Source organism: Equus quagga, chromosome 1 (genome assembly GCF_021613505.1).
Source record: "Equus quagga isolate Etosha38 chromosome 1, UCLA_HA_Equagga_1.0, whole genome shotgun sequence".
Taxonomy (NCBI): domain Eukaryota; kingdom Metazoa; phylum Chordata; class Mammalia; order Perissodactyla; family Equidae; genus Equus; species Equus quagga.
In genome coordinates, this window is record NC_060267.1 from 88,318,848 (window position 1) to 88,343,936 (window position 25,089).

General features: G+C 52.6%; 2 protein-coding genes across 22 annotated transcripts in view; one reads left to right on the forward strand and one right to left on the reverse strand.

Annotated features, from left to right (window-relative positions):
- Positions 1-24,522, reverse strand: part of ANGPTL2 (angiopoietin like 2) — a 35,099-nt gene extending 10,577 nt beyond the window's left edge. The window contains exons 1-2 of the mRNA XM_046686182.1: positions 24,041-24,522; positions 10,250-11,133 (exon numbers count right to left, since the gene is read on the reverse strand). Coding sequence (XP_046542138.1) covers positions 10,250-11,087 — 838 coding nt within the window. The 5' untranslated portion in view covers positions 11,088-11,133; positions 24,041-24,522. The remainder of the gene's footprint in view (positions 1-10,249; positions 11,134-24,040) is intronic.
- Positions 1-25,089, forward strand: part of RALGPS1 (Ral GEF with PH domain and SH3 binding motif 1) — a 271,251-nt gene that overhangs the window by 147,718 nt on the left and 98,444 nt on the right. The gene's annotated exons all lie outside the window — the stretch shown is intronic.

Consider the following 25,089-nt stretch of genomic DNA (forward strand, 5'->3'; position numbering starts at 1 on the left):
CACCCGGCCAACACTAACTCTGCAGCACCAAGGCTCCCAGTGGAGTGAGCGCCCCGACCTCATCTCTGTAAAGACCATATTTACACTCAGTAGAGCTGTAGCCAGAACATTCCACGTGAAGGGAAGTGCAGCCGCCATGGCTGAGCTGAGCTGAGCCTGCGAGGTGCTCTACAGAAGCAGCACAGGGTGTAGAAGGCACGTGGGACCTGGAGCCTGGAGGCCTCCAGAGAAGGGATGTTGGCAATGGGAACACAAGGCATATAGGTCTTGGGCCATCAAACCCTGATACTGAAACTCATAAGTGTTGCGGGTGATCAGGTTTGGCTGCCTAAGTCCCTTCTTCGCTTCCTTCCTCCTCTCTGGAGATTTTGACAGAGGGATCAGGCATATAAGGAACCCACCGCCCAGGAAACTAGGAACCACTTATTGATGGCTGACCCAGTTCTCGACATCCCTGATGCAGGCCCTTTCTGGTAAAGCTGAGCTGGAGCCTGCAGCCAGGCCAGACCTAAGTGTGACTTCCTAGTCACACTCTCTGCGGGTCTGGGGCACACCAACTTCAGCCTGCCTTGCCCACCCAAGCCCCAGTGGAGAAATGGGCACACCACTGTTAACTTTCAGTGCAGCCACCCCTCCTCCTTGGGGAACTTGGCCCTATGGATATGTGACCAAGCTGACTGGCGGCTCCCCTTGAGGCCGGGAGCTCAGAAGTGGGTAGACAGCGGGGCCTGTGTGGGCGGGAGGGGTGCCTCTTCTCCCCAGCTGCGCCTGCGGCACTGGGAGAGGAGCAGAGTCCTTCCGGGCTGTGAGCTGGACTGGACCACGCTTCAGGCCAGCAGTCTGACAGGCCTCTTTCCCCGCTCAGCCCAGGTCTCAGGAACTGACCACTGAGTCTGGGTCTAGGCGTCTTTGCCAGAAGCATCTCTACCGCCAGCAGTTTCACCACAAACATTTTCCCACCCAACTAATTGCCCATAAAGGCAATTTTGTTGTAAAAGATAACATAACTGGTTGAAAGTTTAGTTTCACTTGGTTATAAATAGGCATCCTCTCTTAATGAAGGAAGGCATTTTAGTGAAAAAAAGAGAAAAAAAAGTGCGATACCAAACAAGCAGATGAATCAACAAGCAAAAAAAAAGGTGCAACACTATGAATGAAAGACTCGGAAGACAAAGTGCTCAGGTAACAGTCCACGAGTGACATCAGTTCTTTGCACAGTATTACCATGAATCTACACACATTTACGTCTTCAAATATTTGTGTTCAAATATTTTGCATTTTCATTTTTTGCAGTCTTTTCAATTTTGCTATGAATTTTTAATGTTTCATTGTGTCCTTTTTAATGTCTCTATTTTTTGTTATTTTATTTTTTACGGCAAAATTGCCTTATAGCCAATTAGTTGTGCTGCGAAAATGCTTGCAGCAAAGGTGTTTAGTGAAAACACACAGTACGCCTGAGGCCTCACAGAGGATGCTGTGGCCCCACAGAGGAGCGCGTGGCCTGTGGGCACTGTTCTGGGGGTGTTTTAGTCCATACGTGGGCACTGGGGAGAGGCTTCTGTGATATCACCAAGACGCACTCTGCTCTTGGCTGAGAACTAATGCTGTTTTCAGTTATTCTCGCTGATGGTCTGTATCTAAAAAGTCTTTTTGCCACTCCCTGAAGCATTTTTCTGATAGGAGAAATGACTAGTCGTTGAAATTGGACCTGGAGTTTCCTCCTCAAATTCGTGCATCTAAGAGCCAGGGCACATGGAGGGCTTAGGTGTGAGGCCTGCCCTCCAGCCTCAGGACTCGCTGGGCATCCGTTGACGGCGGGAGAGCAGGCGCCTGGGGAGGCTGTGGTGAGGACCAATTCTATGTGCTGCTCAAGGCTCCTTTATCCAGAAGGCTTGGGAAAATAATATTTTGGTTATGAACATATACATGCTATGTCAGGCACCACTTTTCAGTGAACCAGAGTACAAAACAATAACCTAAACACAGGAGCGACTGGTCCGTTCCCAGAGGTGTCTCGGGTTCCTGCAGGGCCTCAGAGTTCACATCCTGAATACCATTTCTGGTCCTCCTGGGGAAAGGGTCCAAATGCTCCCACCCACTTTCAGCCAGCTTTATGTCCTTGGATGACGGGCTCAGCGCCTGGGGCCGACAAGCTTTTCAGAAGTTTATGAAAGTGTTTGAGGGCTAAAAAAATTTATTGGCTCTAAAATATGAAAAGAAAGCTGCAAAATCAAAATTTATAAGTATATAATTAAATTTCTACAAAGTGTAACATCTTGTCAAGTTCAGTAATTGTTAAATTTAGTCTTCATAAAAATGTTATTACTTTCGAAAACAATTTGTAGGTTAGATTTTTCTCACTTCTCAAGAATTCTTGAGCATGCCTGTGTTTGCCGAGAAGGCAGAGCCAACCATAAATTAATTGCGTTACTCTTGGCCAAATGGTTTCAAGAGCAAAATTATTAAAATTCTTTCAAAAGTTTTAGAGAAAAAGTTATATTAGATGTGTGAGGCGGGTGCATTTCAGTATACTTGATACACTCCGAAGCCTCGCAAATGAGAGCTCCCAGGGGCCTTGAGGAGCCCAAAGGGGATCCTCTTGCTGCCTCCTTTGACCTCAGGATAAACAGACATTGCAGGGGTGCTGCCCAGAGAACACTTTCAAAAGCGTTGTGCCCACTTCTGGGTTTCCATCGGTATCCTCGGGCAGGAGGAAAAACAGGGACTTTAAAGCAATTTAAAAAAGAGGTTAGACCAGGAAGGGCTGTGGGGGCTCACCATAGGCAGAGGTGAGCGGCTCACTGTGGCTGCCGGGACGGGTGGCAGTGAAGCCCTGGGGTTCCCAGCTGCAGTGGTGAGTGGCGCCCGAGGCTGCCTGGGTGTGAGGGTGCTCACTGCGGCTGGGGGTGGCGGTGCACCGAGGCGCCCTGGGTGCTGCGATGAGAATGAGCAAGACTCTCTGAGTCCAGAGGTTGGTGGTGCTGTTCTGCAGGCCCGTCATGGAAGAGCTTATCAGACCTGATCGCCATCCACAGACACTGCACAGGTGGCCACCCTATTAACCCTTTCCAAAAAAGAGAATCAGCTATTGGCTTGTTCTTAGAAAACCTATGTTGGCTTTCACTGATCACCTTTTAGTTTTCCAAGTGCTCACAAACCTCTGTTGATAATGTTTTCTATAATTTTACTGGGACTTGACCACAAGCCAATTAGTATGTAATTTCTACTATTTCACCCTTTTTCTCTTCTGAAGCCAGGACAGTTGCCCAGAATCAAGCCTGGTCTTCATGATTTCTTGATGATTGCTGGCAGTGGTTCTGAGAACCCATCTGAAAGGCCCTCAGCCCTCCTCATCACCTCCTCCAGGAAGTCTTCCCCAGCCCCAGAAGACCTACTTAATCCTCCTCAGGGTTCCCAGAATGCCTAATATGTTTCTCTCTACTGGCACGTCCTAAGAACGAGGACTGCCTTGCATCTAGAGCCTTTCATCCGCCAAGTGCTTTACGTGCTCTTTCATCGCATCCTCAGGAGCCCCTGCAACCGTGAGGAAAGTAAGGCTGAGAGAGAGCACACGCCGGAAGGGGCAGGATCTGGGAGTAGAGCTCCGCTCTGCCTCCTGAGTCCTGATTCTTTCTACTGCACTGTGCTGGGGCCATCCCACCATGTTAGGATCGCTGGGGGTCTGTCTCCCCACCGGCCTGTGGGCTCCTTCCAGGCAGGAACCTCCTCAGGGCAGTGATTATGTGTTGCCAGTCTAGCACCCAGAGTCACTTAGTGTCCCACATGCCTTCCTCCATCTCCATCTTCTCACCACCGTGAGGTGTATTCCCTTGGTCATCTTCACTCTGTTTTTTCCATTTAGAGAACGAATAATAATAAGTCCATCTGGAAACAGGATCCCTACAACAGAGGGTAACCAGCATCCAGACCAGACCCTGGGAAAGGAAACCTGTTGCATGGGGAAGCCCGGGCAGGCTGTAGCAGAAGGTCTGTGTGTTGTCTGGGGTAGAGCCAGGTGACTGGAATTTCTGTCCTTTTGGCTGTTACTCTGGACAAATTACCTAAGATATCTTAATGTCAACATTTAGAGAACTTAAAAAAAAGTTTGTCATTTAAACTAAAATTTTCTTGGCAGAATTTCTCTCTGCATGCAGTCATTTGAACTTAAATTACTGTGTTCAAAATATCTATTAAGGGAAAAATCACTTATTCATTTCAAAAAAAAGGTTGACGTAAAACCATTCCAAGTCCTGTGGGTCCATTGGCTCATCCTGGGCTACAGGGCCAGGGTCATCAGGCTTAGTGTCAACATGCTCTTCTTTCAGAGTCGTCACAGGGGGCGCTGACGTTTACAGCAGTGCTCTACCGTTTCACTCAACAAGCCTAGCCACGTTTGTTTTAGGCACTGTAGTGTGATGCTAACTTAATTCTGCTTTCGTTATCGTTTTCTTCTGGGGGAGCATCTCCAGGTTATGACACAGTCTGCCGCATCAGTTCACCACAACAATCCATTTGTGTGACTGGTGAGCTGGCCACAGATGCCTGACCACCAGGATTTTCTGGATTTCTTACAGTTTGCCAAGTGCCAAACTGTTGGGATTTCCAGGCCACAAGATGCCAGATCCCCACTTTTAACAGTAAGGAGTTGATAGTTTATCTCCCGGGGCTGTAAACAGCCTGAGCATTCAGCTGAATGTCTTTCTTGGAAAACAAGTGAGGGATAGAGGGGAGAGCTTGCTATCACACTCAAAAGGCTCTTTGTGGTCAGTTCCCCAAGGTGCTCGAGGAGGAGAAAAGGGAAAGCAAAGCTGGAAGGAAGATGACCCATCTTGAACTCGAGCAGCTTTTGTTTATGAAGAAGCCAGCGAGGAATGCTCTCTCAAGTATCGCTGGATTACGTAGTTCGTCATGAATTTGGGAATCTTATTTTGTTCAACAATAAGATTTGAGAATCAAGACAGCATAGTGCAGTGTAAACAGCACAAGCTCTGGAGACAAGAGACCTGGGTTGGGTTTTCCCTCAGCCTCTGTGACCTTAAAGGCCGAGTCACTGGTGGCTACCATCACCTTTGTCCTCCTCACAATTCCCAGATGTTTCTCCAAGGCTCCGCAGCACATCAGGCTTGGGAGCTCAGTTGGCTAGAGCTGGTCTGCACATGGGACCCACGGCTTTCCACCCAGATTGATGATTGTTGGACCTCCAGAGGAGTGGAAGCCACAGTGAGACAGATCTCCTCCTCTATTTTAAAACACACCATTATGCTAGGGAACCACAATCTAATGGATGTATTTCCTCCTACCAGGAGGAAATAAAATACAGGGGGAGCATCCATCTAGGAAAACACTCTTGTTCAAGTTGTCCGCGCCTCTCTGGCTGTAGACCATCTGTTGTGAGGGATGGGCCGCTCCCATGTAGTGTCAGTGAAGCAATGTGGTTGCCACTTAATGTGGCCCCAAGAGCAGATCATAGCTACTGATTTTCATATATTTAGAGTTAACATATTTAAAGAAATCAGGACTTCCGACTTAGCTATATGTTTAAATGTTGAGTAGAAGTAAATCCAGAGAATGTGTCCCGTTTTGATATAAATTGAAAATCAGATTTATCTGCAGATTCAGTTGGACCTGCTTACCAGCAGTTGGGAGCATACTATGTTTTCTGTGGGAGAGGCGAGCTCTGTTGTTTTAGATACTGTAGTGTGATGCTGTTGTAATTCTGCTTTATCTTTGTGTGAGTGTGTGTGTGTGTGTGTGAGTGTGATCTCAGGGTTAGGACACAGTCTACCACACAAATTCACCACAGCAGTGCGTTTCTGTGACTAGTGGGCTGGCCCCAGGCAGTTGGTTCTGCTGGTTCCTCCTAGACCGTGTCGAGGGGGCGGCACGACGTTAGTGGGCTCGCAGTGACGTCTTGTGTTTTTAGAACCTTGAGAGTTCTAATAACAAATCCACCGACTCTGTTCCCAGAGCTCTTTTACAAGGAGCTGCTTGGAACCTGGTACATGAAATAGTGGTAGAGGGTCAGGTCCCAGGCAGCTGGCGCCTGGGGCCAAGTCAAGCATTTATAGAGTGATTTTCACACCAGTTCCCCTCCAGCCTTTCCATGGAAATGTGCAATAATCTCAGAGTGGTTAAGACAGACTTGGGTTTGAGCCTTGGCTGAGCCACTTACTAGCTGTGTAATCTTGGCTAAGTTACTTAACCTCTCTGAACCTCAATATCCTGGAAGTTACAAGTTCAGGGACCAATCTTGGCTCTGCCACTGATAGGCTCTGGGACAGGAAATCTGTGCCAGGGGGTCTGAGGCCTTTAACAAGCTCTAATATTTTTTGATTTTATGGCACCATCTTTATCGATTGAGAAACAAATTGAACTGACTGTGTTCTTTTTCTCAGGAGAGAAAACAGCTAGAAATGCTTACTCTTTTTGGTTTTTGAAGATTCATTTCAGACAAAGCCTTGCTGTGGCAGCTGGTGGTAGCACTGCCTTTTCTTTGATCAGTCTCCTGGATAGGCACTGTGGCAGGAGGGCTGGCATGTGCGTGGCTGTGCCTGGGCTGAGCTGAGGAATAGTGTCCCAGGCCTCCCAGAACCATCTCAGGAGCAGACTAGGCCTGAGGCTCCATCCTGTCCTTTGCTTTGCGTCTTAGAGAGGGACCCCTGCAGCCTTCCTCTTTAACAGACCTGGTCGACAGGTGTGTGTGTGTATGTGTGTATGTCAAGGGTACCCAGGTGGTGAAGAATTTATGAATGTAAGAAAGAGTGGAGAGGAAGGGAGAGCAGCAGCAGGACCCTCAGAAGAGAGGGCCACAGGCAGGGCCGTTTGCCCCAGGCCTCATCACAAACATCATCCTAACTGAAATGTCCCCAGGTCTGGCCAGACCTGAGAGAGACAGGACAAAACCCAAGCAAGATGCCAGGGGAGCCAGGAGCTGCCTGGGCCTCCCTCACTCCGGCTCTCAGAGGCCTGGGCCTGGCCTGGGGCCAGCCTGTTACTGTCTGGCTGGGAACAAGCTGGTGACTGCAGCTTCAGATAAGCGGCCATGGCTCCCTCACTTTCCTGGGGAAGGGCGTGCTGTGGGCTGAGTGTCCCAGACAATGAGGAAAGGAGCAGATGGCTCCGAGGTTGTGGAATGAAAGAGTGAGAAGCTGCCAAGGCGTGAGTGCACAGGTGTTTAATTGCAAAGGTGTTTCTGGCCGAGGGATGTCCCTGGGACAAAGAATCTGTTGGGTGAGAGCACAGAGGAAGGCTGTGTCTTCCAGGACCAGAACCTGCCCCAAGCTCTCCAAACAGGCCTGATAAGAGCTCTCTGCTGATTGGCTGACAGAGACCATCTGCCTTTTCCTCTCAGCTTGTCCAACACCAGGAAAGGGCAGGGCCCTCCTGGGACACCCTCTTCAGGGCTCCGCCTGCCCATTCAGCTTCACAGCCGGGTGCTCAGTCCCCGCTGGGCACGCCTTGTTGGGAGCTCAGCGGTGCCATGGGTCACAAGGAAACTGTTACTGACAATCAGTACCAACATTTGAGAGGGCTTTACTTTAAAAAAAAAAAAAAAGGTAACTTATAACGACTTAGGTTCTCTCCATAATAAAAATCACTGCCATTCCCTCCAGGAAGATGTGCTTTCTCAAGTGGGAGAGAAGGCAGGTTGGGTGCGTGCAGGAACCTTGGGATGCACGCAGCCCACGCTGGATCGTGAACGTGAAGAAGCAGGGGATCCAAACCATTCGAGGTACCAAGAGTCGGCCCGTGCCGCTGGGTCCTCACGTGGCCCCATCTCATCAGGGACCCACTAATAATTCAGTTTCCCCACGCCCAAGTCTCCCTGGGAGACTCTTACAAATCCTTCAAGATGCAACACTGAAGTCCCTGCCTCTGTCCAGCTTTTCCCCTCAGAGAGACTCAGTCGTGCCACCCAGTGTCCCCACAGCCCCTCATTTGCCCCTCTGCAGGACTCCGAGCACACGGGGACTACAGCCATGGCTTTCACTGCATTCCTGATTTCAGCTACTTTGTTATGGTGGTCCCATAAATTCTCTCATTCTGGACATTTTGGCCTTGGCAGATGCTCCCTCTCAGAGAAATCCTTTGTCAGACCTGATGTGCTGATTTTAGGGGATGGAACTGGTGTGTATTGGATGGATCCCAGTGCCTTCATGCATCTGCCACATCCCCCATCCTGAGTTCCTGAAGGTCAGAGATCATAGTTTTCACCTGCCTCCCCAGCTCTAGCTGTGTGACTGGCACAGAGTAGGGGCTCAGCCGTTGTTGGCTGCCCCATGTGACATAATACCACATGCCTGATTGCATTGAGTTTCCACAGCAACCCTGTGATAGTATGACTCTTGTCCCCACTTTACAGAGGAGAAAATTGAGGCTCAGAGGAGTTAAGTAACTTTCTCATGAGCAAACAGCTAACAAGGGATAGGTGCAAACCTCGGTCGTTATTCCTACACTGTATATCTATCAGCTCAGGAACGTCCTGAAATTGTTGAGTCAGAAACCAGAGATGTTCAGGCAAGAAGAGATGTATTGGGTACCACTGAGCCTGACTCACGTCAGGATTATAATAACAGTCAGCTGAGCCTTCATTTGGTGTCCAGGGGCCTGCTTTACCTGCTGAGTCTGCTATCAAGACCTGTTAGTACACTCTGCCCTCTCTTTTGGAGCTTCTGATTTAAAACAGACACACGTACAGATGAACCAGTCATTAACTGTAGAATGCCAGAGCTAAAAAGGGACTGTTTATTTATTTCAATTTCCTTGTTTCAAGATGAAGAGACCAAGACCGAAGGGAACTCACAGCTACCACGTACTGAAACTTACCACGGGCCCAGCACCATGCTCAACACATTTTTTTCAGTATTTCGTTTAATCCTCAGGTAGGCACTATTTTAATCTGTCCCCAGTTGAAAGATGAGGAAACTGAGGCTCTGAGGGGCAAAGTGACTTGCTTAATATCCCAGAGCTAAGCAGTGGGGGAAGCAGAATCTGAATCCAGTTGGTCTGCTCCAAAGCTCGTTTTCAACCTGCACACCCAGCAGAGGGCTTTCCTGCAAGGTGCTGCGGGCGGATGCTGTACCCCGTGCCCAGCTCCCGTCCCCCCACGGACCTGCAGACAATGCCTCCCTTGTCTTTTGCACAGGCCACCCTCTTGCACTCAGGTTCAGCCTCTTTCTGGAATTAGCAAGAAGCTGCTCTTCCCAGTACCAGTGGTTATTTTCAGAAGTGTGAAATAAGTGTAAAACAGGATATTTTCAGTAAAAATATCTCCCTGCTTATACAGTGAAGTGGTACCAAAATCACTGACTTGGAGCAGATACGTGGTTAGTTTTCGCGAAGATGAGTCTAGTTCTCACAGGACAGCCCGTTTGTGGAAGGCTCACAGGGTCCTGGATGAATGAGAGGCTGAGCTTCAGGGGGCTGGGCTCCTGGTCCCCCAGAGTCTTAGAGCACAGAGGAGTCAGCCCTAGATTTAAAGTGAAAAGGCCTGAATTCAAATCCAGCCTGAGGATCCTCAGACTGTGCGCAAGTCACTCAACCTCTCAGTAAACCTTCCGTCAGGAGCTCAGGAGTTAAGGATGTAAATAATGTAATATATGTGAAAGTGCCCAGCGCCAGGGTCTTGGTCAAGCTTCAAAACCCCTTTCCCCCACCATAATAATATTCTGAGAATTAGCATATTTTAAGATGAAACGTGTATTTAAGAGCATATGGAGTAATCATTGAAAATTCTAGACAGCAGCAGACTCTAGGAAACGTGTGGGCTTTAGAAAGTGCTCCCCACCCCCCAGCCCCGAGTGTGTTTATCATACTTTTCCTGTGATAACACTTTTCCTTTGGCCTGTTTCCTCGGTGAGCATTTACCGAATGCCAGTTCTGTGCCAGGCACAGTACAAGAGCTTGCAGGAGAGGGATGCTCCTTGCCAACACAGACCATCTAGTGCAGAACCCCACAAGCTACAGGCCTGGGGTTCTTTCCTATCAGAAGGCAGAGAACATCTGTTCTCTTCTGAGACTCCCCCTTTTCCCTGGGTCGTCTACCTTGGAGCATCCTTCTAAGGAATGTGGTCCCCCTCTCACCCCACCAGCTCCAGCAGCTTGGCCCAAGGGACTGCTGGGGGATTGCACAAGTCTGTTGGCCAGGCTTCAGCTTGCCGTGGCTTTTCCCCCACTTGTGGTCACAGCCAAGGGAAGCCTGGCGCCTGGCTGTGAGGCCCAGATGGAGCGGGCTCCCGGAAGGACTTACCCGACGGCTTGTCTGTGGAGGACGGGAGGCTGGTGAGGGTGGGCATGGTGGGCAGAGGGGGTGGTGGCAGCACCTTCAAGTTCTGGTCGCTCTGGATCTCGTTGGTGGAGATCTGATTGATGATGCGGTTGTAGGGGGGTGGCTGGTAGACCGGGGGCGGCTGGTAGACCCGGGGCGGGGTGGCGGGGGGTGGCTGGGGCACGGGCCTGGCGGCGGGCACCCGCTGGCAGTGCTCCTCAAGCTGTGCGATGATCTCCGACTGGTTGTGGGCCAGCGTGGCCAGGTGCTGGTACTTGTGCTCCAGGTCCTTGTACTTGCTGGCCAGCTGCAGCATGTCGGCCGTCTGGTTGAGGATCCTGTTCTCCAGCTGGGAGAGCTCCAGCGCGTTGTCCCGCTTGCGGATGATCTCATGCAGGAGCTGCATGTAGAGCTGCGTGACTCGCGAGTTCATGTTGCGGCTCTCTTTGCGCAGCAGCTTCACCTCGCTCACGATGCCGCCGTCCACCTCCACTAGCTGCTGCAGCGTCTCAATCTGTCGCTTCTGCTTGAGCAGCTCGTTGTTGAGCAGCTCCAGCTCCTGCTTGTGCACCCGGTTCTCCAGGAGCACCTCAGGCTCCTTGGAGTTGACGCAGATGGCCCCTGTGACCCGCTGCTGGGGCACAATGAAGGTGTAGGTGCACTTGTCCTGGGACTCACCGGCCCGCTTGTACCTGTTCAGGTAAATGTACTCACTTGGTGAGCCCTCCTCAGTGCCTTCAAAACCCTCCTTCTGGCCCACAGTGGCTCCCATGGCGGCCAGCAGTCCCAGCCACCAGCATGTCACGCCCAGTGGCCTCATGGTCCTTGCAAAATGGTGGTTCTTTGCGAACAGAGCCTATGAAAACCTGAAAGTAAACAGAAGGGGAGACTCAGTAACGGTCCTGTCCCTGCCAGCGCCCTGTGCCATAAATGAGCTCAGCCTTCTCTCCAGGCAGATCTTTCCAAAAATGCAGCTTCAGGAGGCAGCCCTTCTGGAAGCAACAGAAGGAGAAAGGCAGGTCCTGCAAACAGGACAGAGCCAGCCCTGCCCTCACCAGCAGAGGTAGAGAGGAAAAGGGAGGGGACTGGAGCATCTGAAGGCAGGAGGCCATGGCCCTGCCACTCCTGCAGCCAGCTCCAATGCCCAGAGCCCTCTTGCTGAACTGCTGGCCTGGAGCCTGGGGTCCACCTGAGGGCAGCCTGAGGCTGGGGAGGGGAGGCAGAGGCCGGGTTGTCGGATCTCCCTTCTCCTCTGCCTCCCACTCCTCAGACTGTTAAGTCTCCCCATTCTCCGTGTTCATAACCCCCTGGACTGTCCCTTGTAATGCCTATCATAGTTGTGATGAACTGGAGTCCTGTGTGATCGCCTCTGCTCGACCCTGTGCTTCATGGGGGCAGGCACTGTGTCTCATTCAGTCCTCTAATCCACAGGATGCTGTACCCAGCAGGCTTTTGGCAAATATGTATCAAATGAATGAATTGCTAGACATAATCTGGAGTGTGTTCAGTTTGTGGTGGACAGTGTCAATGGAAGGATATGTCTAGTCACATGGCTTTGGTCTGTGTGTTAGCCAAGCTACAGAGCCCAAACAGGAACAAACAACTGAGCTCTTCTAAATCCAAATATTTGCAACAGCCAGTAACCGCATGGTCTTGATCACTGCAACGTGATTAAACCAGGCGGGAACAGAAAACAGACATGTGTCCTGGATTTGTTTCTATTCTTGGACCATTCACTCTTCAAGAGATAGCCATCAAACATCTGTGATCTGCCAGGTAGGGTGCTGGCTGCTGGAGATACAGCTGCAAACAGGACAGAGCCAGCCCTGCCCTCACCGGGCTTACCTGAGCGCCGTGAAGCACAGGCAGTATGTACCATGAACGGGGATAGCGGGGCAGTGACCTAATGGAGGGGTCAGGGAAACTTCCCTGAGAAAGCGGCCTTTACGCTGACCCTTGAGGGATGAGTAGGAGTTAGCCAGGCCAAGAGGGAGAGGACGGACATGCACAGATCCCTCCTCTCGCCTACTCAAGGACATTGCCCCGCCACTTCTCCCCATCCCATCTGCATGACCTGTTTTTCCTACAGTCATGCTGTTATTTCTCTCAACTTAAAGAAAATCCTCTTGACCTCACATCCCGTCTCCAGCTACTGTTCCACTTCTCTCCTCCTCTTTTTAGCAAAACCCTCCACAGAGTTGCCTGCGCTTACTGTTGCCAGAACATCACTCTCTTCCTGTTCTCTCTTGAGCCCACTCTCGTCAAGCCTGGCCCCCTCCCTGTCACTCCAAGAGCTCTAGAAGGATCACCAGTGGCCTCCACTTACAGACCAAATGGCCAGTTCTTGGTCCTCACGAACCCTTTGCCTCTCCACACTGTGGGACGTGGTTGGTCACTGCCTTCTTGGACCTCCTTTCCCACATGCCACCCTTTCCTCCTCTCTCACTGGCTGCTCCAGCTCTGTCTCCTTTGCTGGTTCATCCTCCTGTTCCTGTCCTGCGGGGCCCGGAGCTCCGTCCTCAGACCTCTGGACCTTGGTGATCTCGTCCAGTCTTGTGGCTTTGATTACCTTCAAGCACTGATAATTCACACATTTGTTTACCCAGCCTGGACCTCCCCCATTGACTCTGGACTGATACATCCAACTGCATGACATTTCCACTTGGCTTTCTACTGGGCAGTTCAAACTGAACTTATCCAGAGATGAACCTAGTGTTCCCCACGCCTCCATCCCAACCTGTTCATCCCAGTTTTTCCTTTGTTAGTAAATGGCAACTCCATTCTTGTTGCTCAGGGCAACAACCTTAAAGTCATCCTTGACTCACTCCTTTCTTTCATATCTCACGTCCAGTTCACCACCAAGTTCTAATAGCAGTATCATGGCAATAGTCCCAGAATCCTGCTGTTTCTCCCCGCCTCCCCCGCACCCTGGTGCTACCCACTCTCACCTGGACCTGACTGCTCTCCTGCCCCTGCCCTTGCCCACTGCATCCTCTCCTCAACCCAGCAGCCAGGTTTTTTTTTTTTTTAAAGAAATACTTTAAAAAAAAAAAAGTCAAATCAGGTCACTCTTCTACTCAGAATCCTCCGGTGGCTCCTCATCTTGGAGGAAAGGCTAACGGGTCTCTAAGGCCATTCTGATCTGGCACCAGTCCCTCCCTGACCTCATCCCTGAGCCCTCTCATCCTCCCTCACCCCACTGCAGCCGCACTGGCCTCCTGTGTGTTCCTCGCGCTCACCAGCACACTTTTGACTCAGGGGCTTTGCACTTGCTGTGCCCTGTCTAGAACACTCTTGCCCCCTTTCCTCATTGCTCACTCCCTCGCCTCTTTTAGGTCTTTGCTGAAACATCACCTTCCCAGTGAGGCTTTCCCTGCTTATTTAAAATCATGACCTTGCCACCTTCCCACATTTTCACCTCCATGCAGGTGGGAGCTGCACAGAGGAGGCCATTTATTATATCTGTTAATAACATCCATTTACTGAGTGCCCACTTTATACGTGTCCCTGCACTAAATGTTTTGCAAGTGTTTTCTACTTTACTGAATTCTCACAATGTCTTTTTAAGGTAGATACTGTTTACTTCCATTTTACAGATGAGGAAACTGAGACTTAGAGAGGCTTAGTAAGTTGCCTAAGGTCACACAGCTGGAAGGTGACAGAACCAGGACTCAACCCTGCTCTGATGTACTTAAATCTTCAAACTTTTAGTGATTACACAGAAATGCACTTAATCTGGTTTGTAGTAGTAAAAAAGTGTTAGCATCGCCACTTTCTGAATTCACGTTAATTTACGCTGAAATAATCATGACACAGAACCTAAAGGTTTTGTCTTCCCCAGGCCCCTTTGGGGGTGTCCTGGGTGAGCAGCCTGGGTCCAGGCTCCACCTCGTGCCAGCCAGTGGGCCAGCCAGTGGGCAGTTACGGAGCAGACCTGTGCTCCTCAGGGCCCTGCTGAGCTGTTTTGCACTTGAAAGAGCAAGCCAAGCGTGGTGCTGATGGTCAGCTCGGGGCCTCTGGGGCGAGGCAAAGAAAGGTGTTCGGGAGCCTCGGGTTTGGGCTGGGCCGGGAGGTCGGGCTGCAGTGACGTGAGTGGAAACCGGGCTGAGTTTGTGAGTGTTTGCCTGGTTTCCAGTGCACTTTGGCAACTCCAGCGCTGGCGGCCACACCCGGCCCGGAACAATGGGGAGGAGCTGCCCTCCTGGCTAGGGTGGGCCTGCCTGCTGCCTTCCACAGCCGCTCACCTGTGGCAGCTGGCGACAGACACCTCTCTGCCGGTGCTGAGGCCTATGCTGATCCTGATGCCGGTGAGGGCCTCCACCTTGGCCAAGAAACTGCCAGATGCCCAGGGAGGCAGCTTGGCTCCAGGAAAGGGTTGGCTTCCAAACCTTCCCATGCCTCAGGGCCTGGCAGGGCGGCACTGTTTATGGTTGAGCTCTGTCCCCTCCCGAGCGTGAGCTCGCACGGCCTCCCCAGCGCAGTTCTGTGCTCTTGGACTTGAGATCCCGAAGCCGAGCCTCTGTGAAGTGGGTGATTCAACCCGCCTTGCACACTAGGTAAGGAACATGGAAGTGCTCTGCAAACTAGAGATGGGGATAACCTGACAGCGGACAGCAAAGCCGGGCTAACGGTGGAGCACTGACCACGTGCAGGCAGTTTGTCCGGGACTGTTAGCGTCACCCCGTGGAGATACCATGATTAATTCTCCCATTTCACGCTGATGGACTTGTTCCATGTCACAGAGTTGGGGTCCCCGGAAGCTCTGCTGGTTAGACTGGGTCCTGGCTCTCTTGGTGTCCCCAGCATCTCACACAGCGCTGGGCACAGAGGGGGAGGCAAGAGATGTGCGACCACAGTCAGAGACTGTGCTGTCTTTAAAGAGCATTTCTCATGATTATTTGATTAAAAAGAGGACGGAACTTGACAATACTCCTGCGGGTTTTCAGTTTCAAGGCCCTTTGCACGCACATTGTCTTGTTTAATCATTACAGTGTTCAGAGCTGGTTAGTAGTAGCATGCCATTTTGAGGGTGAGGAAACTGGAGCTCAGAGAGGTGTCAGGTGCCTTGCTCAAGGTGGCGTTGCTCGTGGTGGGACCAGTGGTGAAGCTGCATGATTCCTGGTCTTACTGTCACATTTCCTGGGGATCAGGGCTTAGCGGGAATGACCTGGAGCTGACTGGGTTACGAGAAGGAGGGGAAGGAGTGGGGCACGGTGCTGGGTACCTGACAGACACTGCCCCAGGTGTTCCTCCGTCTTGTAAACGGGGCACTGAAACCTGGACACGCCAAGTGACTTGCCCAGGAGCACATGGCAGATAAGAGGCAGAGCTGACCCAGCCTGGAGCTTGGGTCAGCCTGACACCACGGGTTGTGCTCTTTGCGCTGCCCTCGGTCTTGAGTCGTTTATTTTCCTTAAAGATTCCACCCCGCTTCGCTCAGTTTTTTGTTAGTTTGGCAGTTCTTAATGGGCAGTAATGAGTTTGTTTACTTTTGCTCTCTTCATATTTATTCAACTAATTGCATCCCGAGAGAAATAACCCCCCAGCATTCCAGCCTTCTTAGGCCTGGAGAAGAACTCAACTCCAGTCAAAGTGGTGCTCCTCAGTTTCTTCCTATGACCAACAAAGAAAAGCAAATCCAACTGTTTTCCTTGGCTTCAAAATGAAAATAAAAATGATTCTTGAAATTGCTTTTCCACATTGTGTTGTGAGGAGTTTCCATTATGCATGGGTTTCCCTCCCCACAAGTGGGGCTGGTGTGACCGAGCCACGTGAAGGCCTCTGCACACTGGCAGGCGGCCTCCCCAGGGCTTGGGTCCCACCCAGCCTTCGGTGGGCAGCGCCAAGCATCCCTCCTTGGCCTGGTGCGGTGGGGCCACACACTATGTGTCCATGTCCCACTGAGCACCATGGCACTGCAGCCCAGCTGAGGGGCCACTTGGTGGGAAGAATCATCTTTATAAGATGGAGCTATGTGTCCTGCCCTGTGGCAGAAGCTGCTGGCCCTGGGTACTCTTGTGAGTTCTCCCTCCAAAGGTTAGGAGTGAGAAAAGTTCAAATGCTAAAAATAATAACTACAGCCAATTATCCCTATGACCCAAGCACTTTATATACATTATCTCATTTAATCCTCCCAACAGCTCTGGGAGGGAAGTCCTGTTATTTTAGGGCTGCCATGCATGGTGGCCCAAGTTATGCACTGTGCAACTCTAGGAAATACAACTCACATTCATAGTCTTGGTAGTTTTGTGTATTTATGTTACAGCAGTTGTCTAGATTCCACAAAGATGCTTTTACGGCTAACAGCAGGGCCCGCAGTTATCCCCCCTTTTCAGATGAGGAAACTATTGAGATCCGAAGACCCTGAGTCATTTTGCCTAAAGTCACTGAATAACTAAGTAGCAGAGCCGGTAACAGAACCCCAAAATATACTGTGCTGAATGCATAGATACAGAGGTCTGAAGTCACAGGAGACTCAGAAGAGGTTGTTTTCTGGCCACCCCCACCACCAGGCAGGGGGAGGACAGGAGAGCTCTTGGGGTCCCCGGGCCTGCTGACCCCGGGAAACCTCCAAATGAAAGCCAGCTCTCAGGATGGCGTTTCACTGTAAGTCCCAGGGCTGTCCTGTTTGGAGGGCTCACAGCACCCTCCTCTCCCTCCCCAGCCAGCCCTGCCCCATCGCTCTGGGATCACAGATGAAGGCCAGGTATGCCTCCAGGCCAGAGGCACTGCAGGAGGCCTGAGAAGTGGGCCTCTGCCAAGGCGGGAAGGGAATCTGGAACTGCCACTTGGCCTTGAGTGCACCTGGCTGGCCCATGATGTCTGGGTTCTGGGATACTAGGAACTTGAGCTGTGCCTGAGTGAGTCTGATGGACCTGAGCACGAATCATGGTTGATAAGCCAACATCAGGACAGAAAAGAGAAAAATCAAAACTTCAAAGTTGACACACAGTTTTTCCTACTAAAGCTGGTTGAGATGTATGGCATGCCAGAGGGCTGGTCCCCAAACCAATTGATAATCTAGGATGTGGGAGGGATCCAGATAAAGGAAAATTCCAGAAGAAAAGGCCCAGGAGGGCCCAGCTGACCACATGCCCAATAGAATTTGTTTGTTGTTGTAGACCAATGTCATTTGTCATAAACTTACTATGTGCCCAGCTGTGCTCTATCTCATTAGTGCTTACAATGCTGTGCATAGGATGCCCCAGTTGAGGCCTGTTGTCTCATGTGATTATTGATAGCACTCCTTTTACTCTCAAAAGTGTCCTGATTGGGTAACAAATTACGTGGTCCCCTCACCTAGGAGAAAGGTATTATTATCGCAGTTTGAGCAGAGGAAACCCAGGTGCAGAAAGGTTAGGTCACTTGCCGAAGTCCCTTGGAGTAAACACCAGGACTAGCATTTAGGTGTCAGCTGCAAGGTCCACGCCCTCCAAGATTGTCTCTCCAACTAGTATGAATGAAAGGTGCCTGTCTGTCTGCTGAATGGCCGCCATGTGGATGCTTCTTAGTCACTGTTGACTGAGTAAGTAGACATGGCTTTCAGGTCAGCACAAGGACGGGTTTTGTTGAGTGTTAGAAACATCTTCTCGATCATCCAAGTGGTGAGACCCTCGAATGGGCATGTAGGATGGGCAGTGGCGGCCTCACCTTAGAAAACCTGGAGAAGGGACTGTGTATTACTTGTCCTCGGTGATTCACCACCAGCCCGGAGGCCAGGCAGTGAAAGCCACACCTCCAACTGCCATCCCCTCCCACCCTAGGATCCAGTGAATCATTTCCCACCAAAAGGCCGTGTGGGCACCCAGGTCTGGAGCCAATTCCTAGACCCTGCCAGCTCAGCTCTCATAAGACCTTCAAATGAGCCATTTGTCCATCCATCCAGCCTTCCATCAATTTAGCCTTCCCAGCCAGCCAGCCATTGTGTATTGCTCTAGCCTGGGTCTGGCCCTGTTGCAGGTGATGAGGACACAGGCATGAGCCAGAGAAGCAGATAGTATAGGATCAGACAGATTTGCCTGGAAGAGTGGCAGCTGGGGATTGAATCTGCCTGATGCCCTGGGCTCTCGTCCTCCTGCCCCTGGTGAGTTGCTGGCTCCAGAGAAGAGCTGAGTTCATAGAGCAGGCGGGTTGTGGTCATACCGTGAGATCATAGGCAAGAAGGGATGTGGTTAGGCAGTGGGGAGCTGCTTGCCTTTGCCAGGGGGACAAGGATGCTGCTGTTACTTTTTCATTGTGCATTATTTGGGAGCCATTTTGAGATTTCCCCCAAAGCCCGCGCACTGAGCCCTCTGTGCCAGGAGCCTCAGCCAGCAGAGCAGAGGCGGGGAGAATCTGCAGAAGCCATTTCAGAGCCCGGCTTCTGAGTTGGCTGCTGTGGTTCCAGCAGTGCCTGCTGTGCTCTGGAGCCCTGGAACTGGGGGAGCCTCAGACAAGAGGGAGAAGCCAGGGAGTGGGCGGACAGTGCGGCCCCAGGGTGGCTTCCTGGGAAATCCAGGCGTTGCCTGGAGCTGCTCTTCTGGGCCAGGCTGAGTGGTTGGCACCAAGGCCATGTTGGCCTGTAGGCATGGGCTCATCCCTGGAGCACTGGGACAAGCACTTTTTGTGCCTCCCTTACTGATCTCAGCCTCTCTCTAGGGCAGGAACTATGACTGTCCCCATTTCACAGATGAAGAAACAGAGGTAAGGGATGAAGTCACTTGCCCGGGGCCACAGAGCTACCAAGTGGTGGAGCCGGGCTTGGAAGCATGTTTGTCTACCCCAGAGCCAGGTTTCTTGCCACAGTCCTAAGTGCCTCCCTGCTCCTAGGCGCTGTCTCTGCTGCACCCCACAGTGCATGCAGCTCCAGGTCTGTCTTTCTGAGATGCACATCTGGTCGTGCCAGTGTCCTACTTAAAAACAGAGCGTGCATCGTCCGCCTCTGCACGCACTGTTCTTTGTGCCCCAGGACCTCCCCCGTGTCCCATGGATGCGTGCTGTCTTCCTTTCTAAGTGGACCTCATAAGTCCACTTCTCTGGGAAGGCGTCCACGTGTGCTGAGGGCCGCTTCCCTCCTCCAGCTCCTGGGAGCAGCTGTGGCTGCTTCCCTCACAGCACCCGAGACACGACTTGTGCTCATCTGGCTGTCTACTCGACGGCGAGCTTCTAAAAGCAGGGGTCGGGGCAGGTCCCCCTTGCTGTCCCCAAGACCCAGGATGGAAGCCAGGTTACTGAATAGGAATTCCAGGATTTCTTCCGGTGAACGTGTTTCCTGAATGTTGCCTGGTGCCAGCCACTGTGCGGGGTCTGGAGACAGAGCAGGACCAAGGTGGGTTGCTGCCCGCACAGGCCCACAGTAGCAGAGGAGACAGAAGGCAGGCCTTTGTGATGTAGGGTGACCGGTGTCCTGATGGGGTGCCTCAGGGGGCTAGAGGGGCACCTAATCCAGCGGGGGTGGGTGTCGGGGGACACAAGGTAGGAGGGGAGGCATCCCGAAAGAGACCTTGGCTGTACAGCACAGAGGGGAATTGGCACCCTGGGGTTGGGAGGCTTGTTTGTCTGGGTCTGAGGCATGCTTCCTTCCTTCCTTCATTCATTCCACAGATCCCTTCTCTGCCTGGCCCTGGGTGGGTATTGGAGGTTCAGCAGTGGCTAAAAGATACAACCTTTTGCTTGTGGAGGTTGGAGGGGGCCACCTCCGGCAGGGCTTTGGTCACTCCTGGAGCTGGGCGGGTCCTCAGGCATCTCTCAGAGTTAAGAACAGAGTTCATTCTGGGCTTTTCTGAGGTGGTCTTGGGCCTGCCTTTCTGGAGGCCTAGGCGGCAAGGGGAGGCTGCTGGCCCCAAGACAGGCTGGCTCACCAGAGAATGGAGCTAACACAATAGCTTGATTGTAAGAGCCGTCCCCCAACCCCCAACATGTTCACATTTCTGTGATCAGAATGTGTCTTATAATTGATGTGTACGTGTAACAGGACATTGTGACGTCCGTGTCCCCCCCCCCCCCCCCGGTTGTTATTAAACCAGTTGATGGGATGGAATAGGGTTTTGTCATAGAAACTACCCTTGGAATGAGGTTCCAAGGTGACCTATCTATCACCACAAACTCCAAGCTGTCAATGGCTGAATAATCTTTCTATTTGGGGTGTTTTATATAAATTCACAGAAAAGAAATGCTGTTGCATGAATTGATTCATTCTTGAGATTTCCGCAGTGTGTTTGTCCAGGATGGCGGCAGGCTGGGGTCAGATGAGCCCAGTTCTCAGTCTAAGTCCTTGCTTTTGGGCCTACCCGTAGGGGGACCTCAGCAGAGGTGCTGCACCCTCTGGGCCTCAGTGTCCTCCTCCGCCAAGTGGGGACAGCACCACCCATCTTGCAGGGCCCTCTGAGTGCCTCATACCTCCTTTTTATGAGTCGCACACTGCTGTGCATTTGTGTGATTGTTAGTCACCTTCTGCCTCCTCCCCCGGGCAGTGGGCCCACGGAGAGAGCCCCCTGCCAACTGCTGTCAGTTGAGACATTTCAGTGAAACGGGCTGTGACTCAGAAGGAGGCCAGAATGCACCTGCCTTGGGTGGGGTTGCTGCCTTACGTTGGTGCTGACGTAGCTGCCAGTTGCCATCTCGCCGATGTCTTCTCAGGAACTGCTCAAGACACCCAGTATAGACCTTATATAGACCCAGTATATGGCCCAGTATAGACCATGAGGACCTGTGCTCTGATGCTGAAGCCCTTGGAATCTCCAAGTAGGGATAGGAAACGCATGAATGGCATCTTGGTCATGTTGGCGAGTGTTGGCCCGTGCTCTGCCCGCTGAGTTGGGGCCGGGGTTCCATGGTGCTGATGTCGGGGACAGCGGTGCAGAGCACCGGCACGTGGGTTTCTGACGTCAGGAAGCCTGGCTTGGAATTGGCTTGCCTCTTGCTGACCACATTCCCACAGGCACACAGTGTGGCTGTGCTGAGGCTCATGTGTAAGAGGACCGTCAGTAAGGCCTGTTCTGTCTCAGAGTTGACTTCCGTGACAGGCAAACGAGGCATTGGGATTGGGGAAGCACATGGTGTTCAGATAGATGGGGCAGCATTCTATAGGACAGTAACCAAAACAGATTTGGCTGCTGGGGGCACTGGGCAGGGACCCAGTAACAGGGTCAGGAAAAGAGAAGTCAAGATGCCTTGAACAGGGCAGTACAGTGCAGTAGGGAAAGGCATGGACTTTGGAGTTAGACTGACCAGGGTTCAGGTCCCACATAATCACCACTCGTGTGACCTCGAGCCACTTACTTAACCTCTCTGAGCTTCAGTTTTGTCATCTGTAAAATGGGATGCTAAAACAAGAACCTATCTCCTAGGATTATGGTGAGGACGAAATGAGGTAATGCATGTGCCTTACTTAGCCCACTGGGTCTTAATAAATCATCGTGTCATGGAGGAGTGGATGTGAAATGGCTTAGTTGTTCTACCCATGAGCTTGCAGCAATACTGTGCAGTACCCTCCTGGGCCATGTGCTTTACACATTTTTGTGTGTTCCACCACGACTGCCTTTATTGAGGAATAATTAATCCCAGTTCTTGTTAGCCAGGCCTGCAAAGTCAGTCAGAGCCTCTGCACAGTGACTCACCCTGTTCTAGGCTGGAGCAGGCAAACCTACAGTTGCCACAGCCCAAGAGGCCTTGTGCTGGAGGAGCAAATATTTAATGTCAGCTTTTCAAAATGCTTCCACGAGTTCAGGGAACCCACGGAGACCTCTGGGGTCACAAGAGAAAAGTTGCCGTCCTGGGCTAAGATGCACCAGTGTTGGCTGGTGTGAGATCCGCCAGACCTGGCCACTGTTGTGGCCAGACTTGCTGATGGGGGTGGGGCCTGGAGGAGAGGTCCTTGCCGCTCTCTCTGCAACCCAGGACAGGCCTGGCATTGCTGCTCCCGCTTTGTGGACCTCCTGCAGTTCAGAGATGGCTCACTCTCCTTACCACCCCGCTTCTGGCGGGGAGACCAACAGGCAGACAGATAGCGCCTGTGTGGGTGGAAGGATGCTCTAACTTTTAGGTTGGTGTCGGTTACACCAGAGGTCCTTTTGTCAGTGCGACTACGCTCTTCCTCAGACTGGACTTCTAGGACCCAGACATGCTGCAGGTAGCCCCAGACAGATAGCCTCCTCAGGCTCCTGGGAGGCCCCCAGTGTGGGTGGCAGTAGCGGCCACAGCATTAGCTCGTCCTTGTGGGTTTTCTGACAAGCACATATATCAGGACAGAGAGAGAATCAGAGTCTCTGTTCTTCCCTCTCCGAGATTCTGATTGTTACGGTTCATGATAGTCAGTAACTAATGTTTTCTGAGGGGTTGCTGCACACCGGGCACTGTGCTAAAGCCTCTCCAGACACGAGCCGGTCTGCTTCCCCAGAAAGCACTGGAGTGTGGTTCAGAACACTGGCTTCAAGTCCTGGTGCTGGCACTCACTCACCATGTGGCCTTGGACACATCACTTGCCCTCTGTGCCTCAGTTTCCTTACCTGTAAAATGGTGATGAATAATAGTACCTGTGTTATACACTGATAAGTTGGCTCAGGGTAAGTGCACCCTGAGTGTCAGCTATTACTAAGAGATGGGCACTGTTATTATCCCATTTTACAGAAAAGGAAACCGAGGCTTAGCGAGGCTCATGTTCTGCCAGAGTCACTTGGCTCATGAGGAGAAGAGCTAGGATTTGAACCTCACTCATGAGCACTGCCTTACTCTGTCTCAATTTGGAAAAATGCATGTGGGGAGCATTTGGCCAGCTTTGGAAGTGACATTCTCAGCTTTCCTCAGAGCTCCTTTTCTAAGTAACGTAAGGAGATCCTTTTCTAAGTAACCAAACTGGCCTCTGGGAGCTCTCGTAATCCCGCAGCAGAGGCAATAGCTGACCCGTGACACACATCACAGAAGGAGAAGGGAGGGATCAGCAAAGAATTTCTGTTTGGAAATGTTATCTAATGCTGAGCGCTTTCAAGGGACTCGGAATCTGCAGCCCGTGCTGTCCCCACAGTGGGGTGCCAGGAAGCCATGCTCCCCTCTTTCCTGGCTAGGTACAGCCTGCTGGAGACCTGGGTGCTCTCCAGTGCTAGGAGAGAGCAGGCGTCCTCAGACATGCAGGGAAAGCCAGGGCGGCACTTCGCCCCCAGTGACAGTGGAGAGATCTCTGGCCGCCGTGTCCCTTCCCGCACTGGACGCCTCAGCTCCTCTCCTCCAGGCTGAGGCTGTGAGCAGAGGCTGCGCGGCTCCTGGGAGCTCGCTGAGCAGGGGCTCCCAGTGCCCGCAGGACAGCTCTGCTTTTGCTTTAGACTCGGCACCGTCTCTAGCTGGGGTGCGTAGGAACCCCAAACTTAAAAACGACTTCCCGAGTCCTCAGGCTACCCCTGCCATCTGCGGCTCCTTCGGTCCACTGCCCCTCTCCAGCACACACCTACACACAAGCACACACTCACGCGCACACTTGCCAGCTGCCAAGCTGTGCCCAGGAGCTGCCTGCCTTCACCCCAAGACACTTTGTCTGAAGAAGAGTGGGGCTTACTGCCGAAGCCCTCGACACCCCAGCCCGTGATCTTATGTCCCCAGAACACCACCCTCTGCCCAAGTGTCCACAGGTCCTGCCCAGCAAATGCCTTCTTTGGCTTCAAGTGAGGGCAAGAGTGACCCCATCTGGGGTCCCGCTACACACACACCCCCAGTGGAGGGGTCAGGGTCCTTGAACCCTGAGCCAAGGGGCCAGCCGCTGCTTCTCACCCCTTGTCCCTCGGAGCCACGGAGCCGGCCCCTTACCTCTTCCCTCCTGCTTGGCTCCGGGGCAGCTCCTCACATGCTTCACCGCGGCCGTCAGTGGGGCAGCCTGTCCATGGCCCCCGGGAGGGGTCCCTGAGTCGCAGGCCGGCCAGCCGCCGAGCAGCGCTGCCTCACTGGCCTCTGTTCGCTCTGCTCTGCCTCCACAGCAGGGCTTTGGCCGAGGCTGGGCCGGGGGCTGGCCGGGGGACCTGCTGGGGCACTCACAGGCTGCCTCCTCTTGCAGCGGGGGCCGGTGGCTGCCTCAGGGCCATGCTCTGCAGCCCGGAACTCAGCAGCACTGCTCAGGGCTCGGGGTCCATCCTCAGGCCGTCTACAGCAGCCTCATTTGAACTCCTAACTCCTTTGTGGAGCCTTTACATGCTGCTGGAGGAAACTGTGAGCACAGCCTGACCCTGGTTGGCTGCAGGCACTTCTCTCCACCCACCAGTGCAAGAGGATCCCCCAGGCCCCAGAAAGGCTCCCGGCCTCCCCTCAGCCCCAGACAGAGGCGGGCCGCCCGGTGATGTCACACTAGCTCCGGCCCCAGCTGGCCTGGCCCCTCCCGCCCAGCCCGCTTTGGCGGCCTCCGCGGGCCCCCTCCTTCCTTGGCACGAGCAGCCTGGCCAGCTCTGCTGCCTGGCCCGCCCGCTCCCAAAAGCCCGAGCAGCTCCTGGTGCGCTCTGCTGAGGCTGGGAGCTGCCCCTCTAACTCGAGTAGTGGGTTTAGATCCACTCCAGCTGTGCAGGCAGCGAGCTTGTGGGCAGTGGGGAGCCAGGTCCTCCCCCTGGATCCCTCCCTCCCCCGTGCACTGCCCAGAGGGCCCCAGGTGAGCAGGTGGGGCAGCCCACACAGATGGCCTCTCCCCATCAGCTGCCCTCCTTGGAGGTCTCACTCTCACCTCCAGACCCTGGGGAGGGAACCCCAGGCCGTCTGCACTGAAAGCAGCAGGATCTGTGCTGTGAACGCTAGCAGGAGGCAGTGGCTGAGACAGTGGAAATACTGCAGGCTGCCGTCGGGGCGGCACCCAAGAAACGCTCTGTCACTCCCTA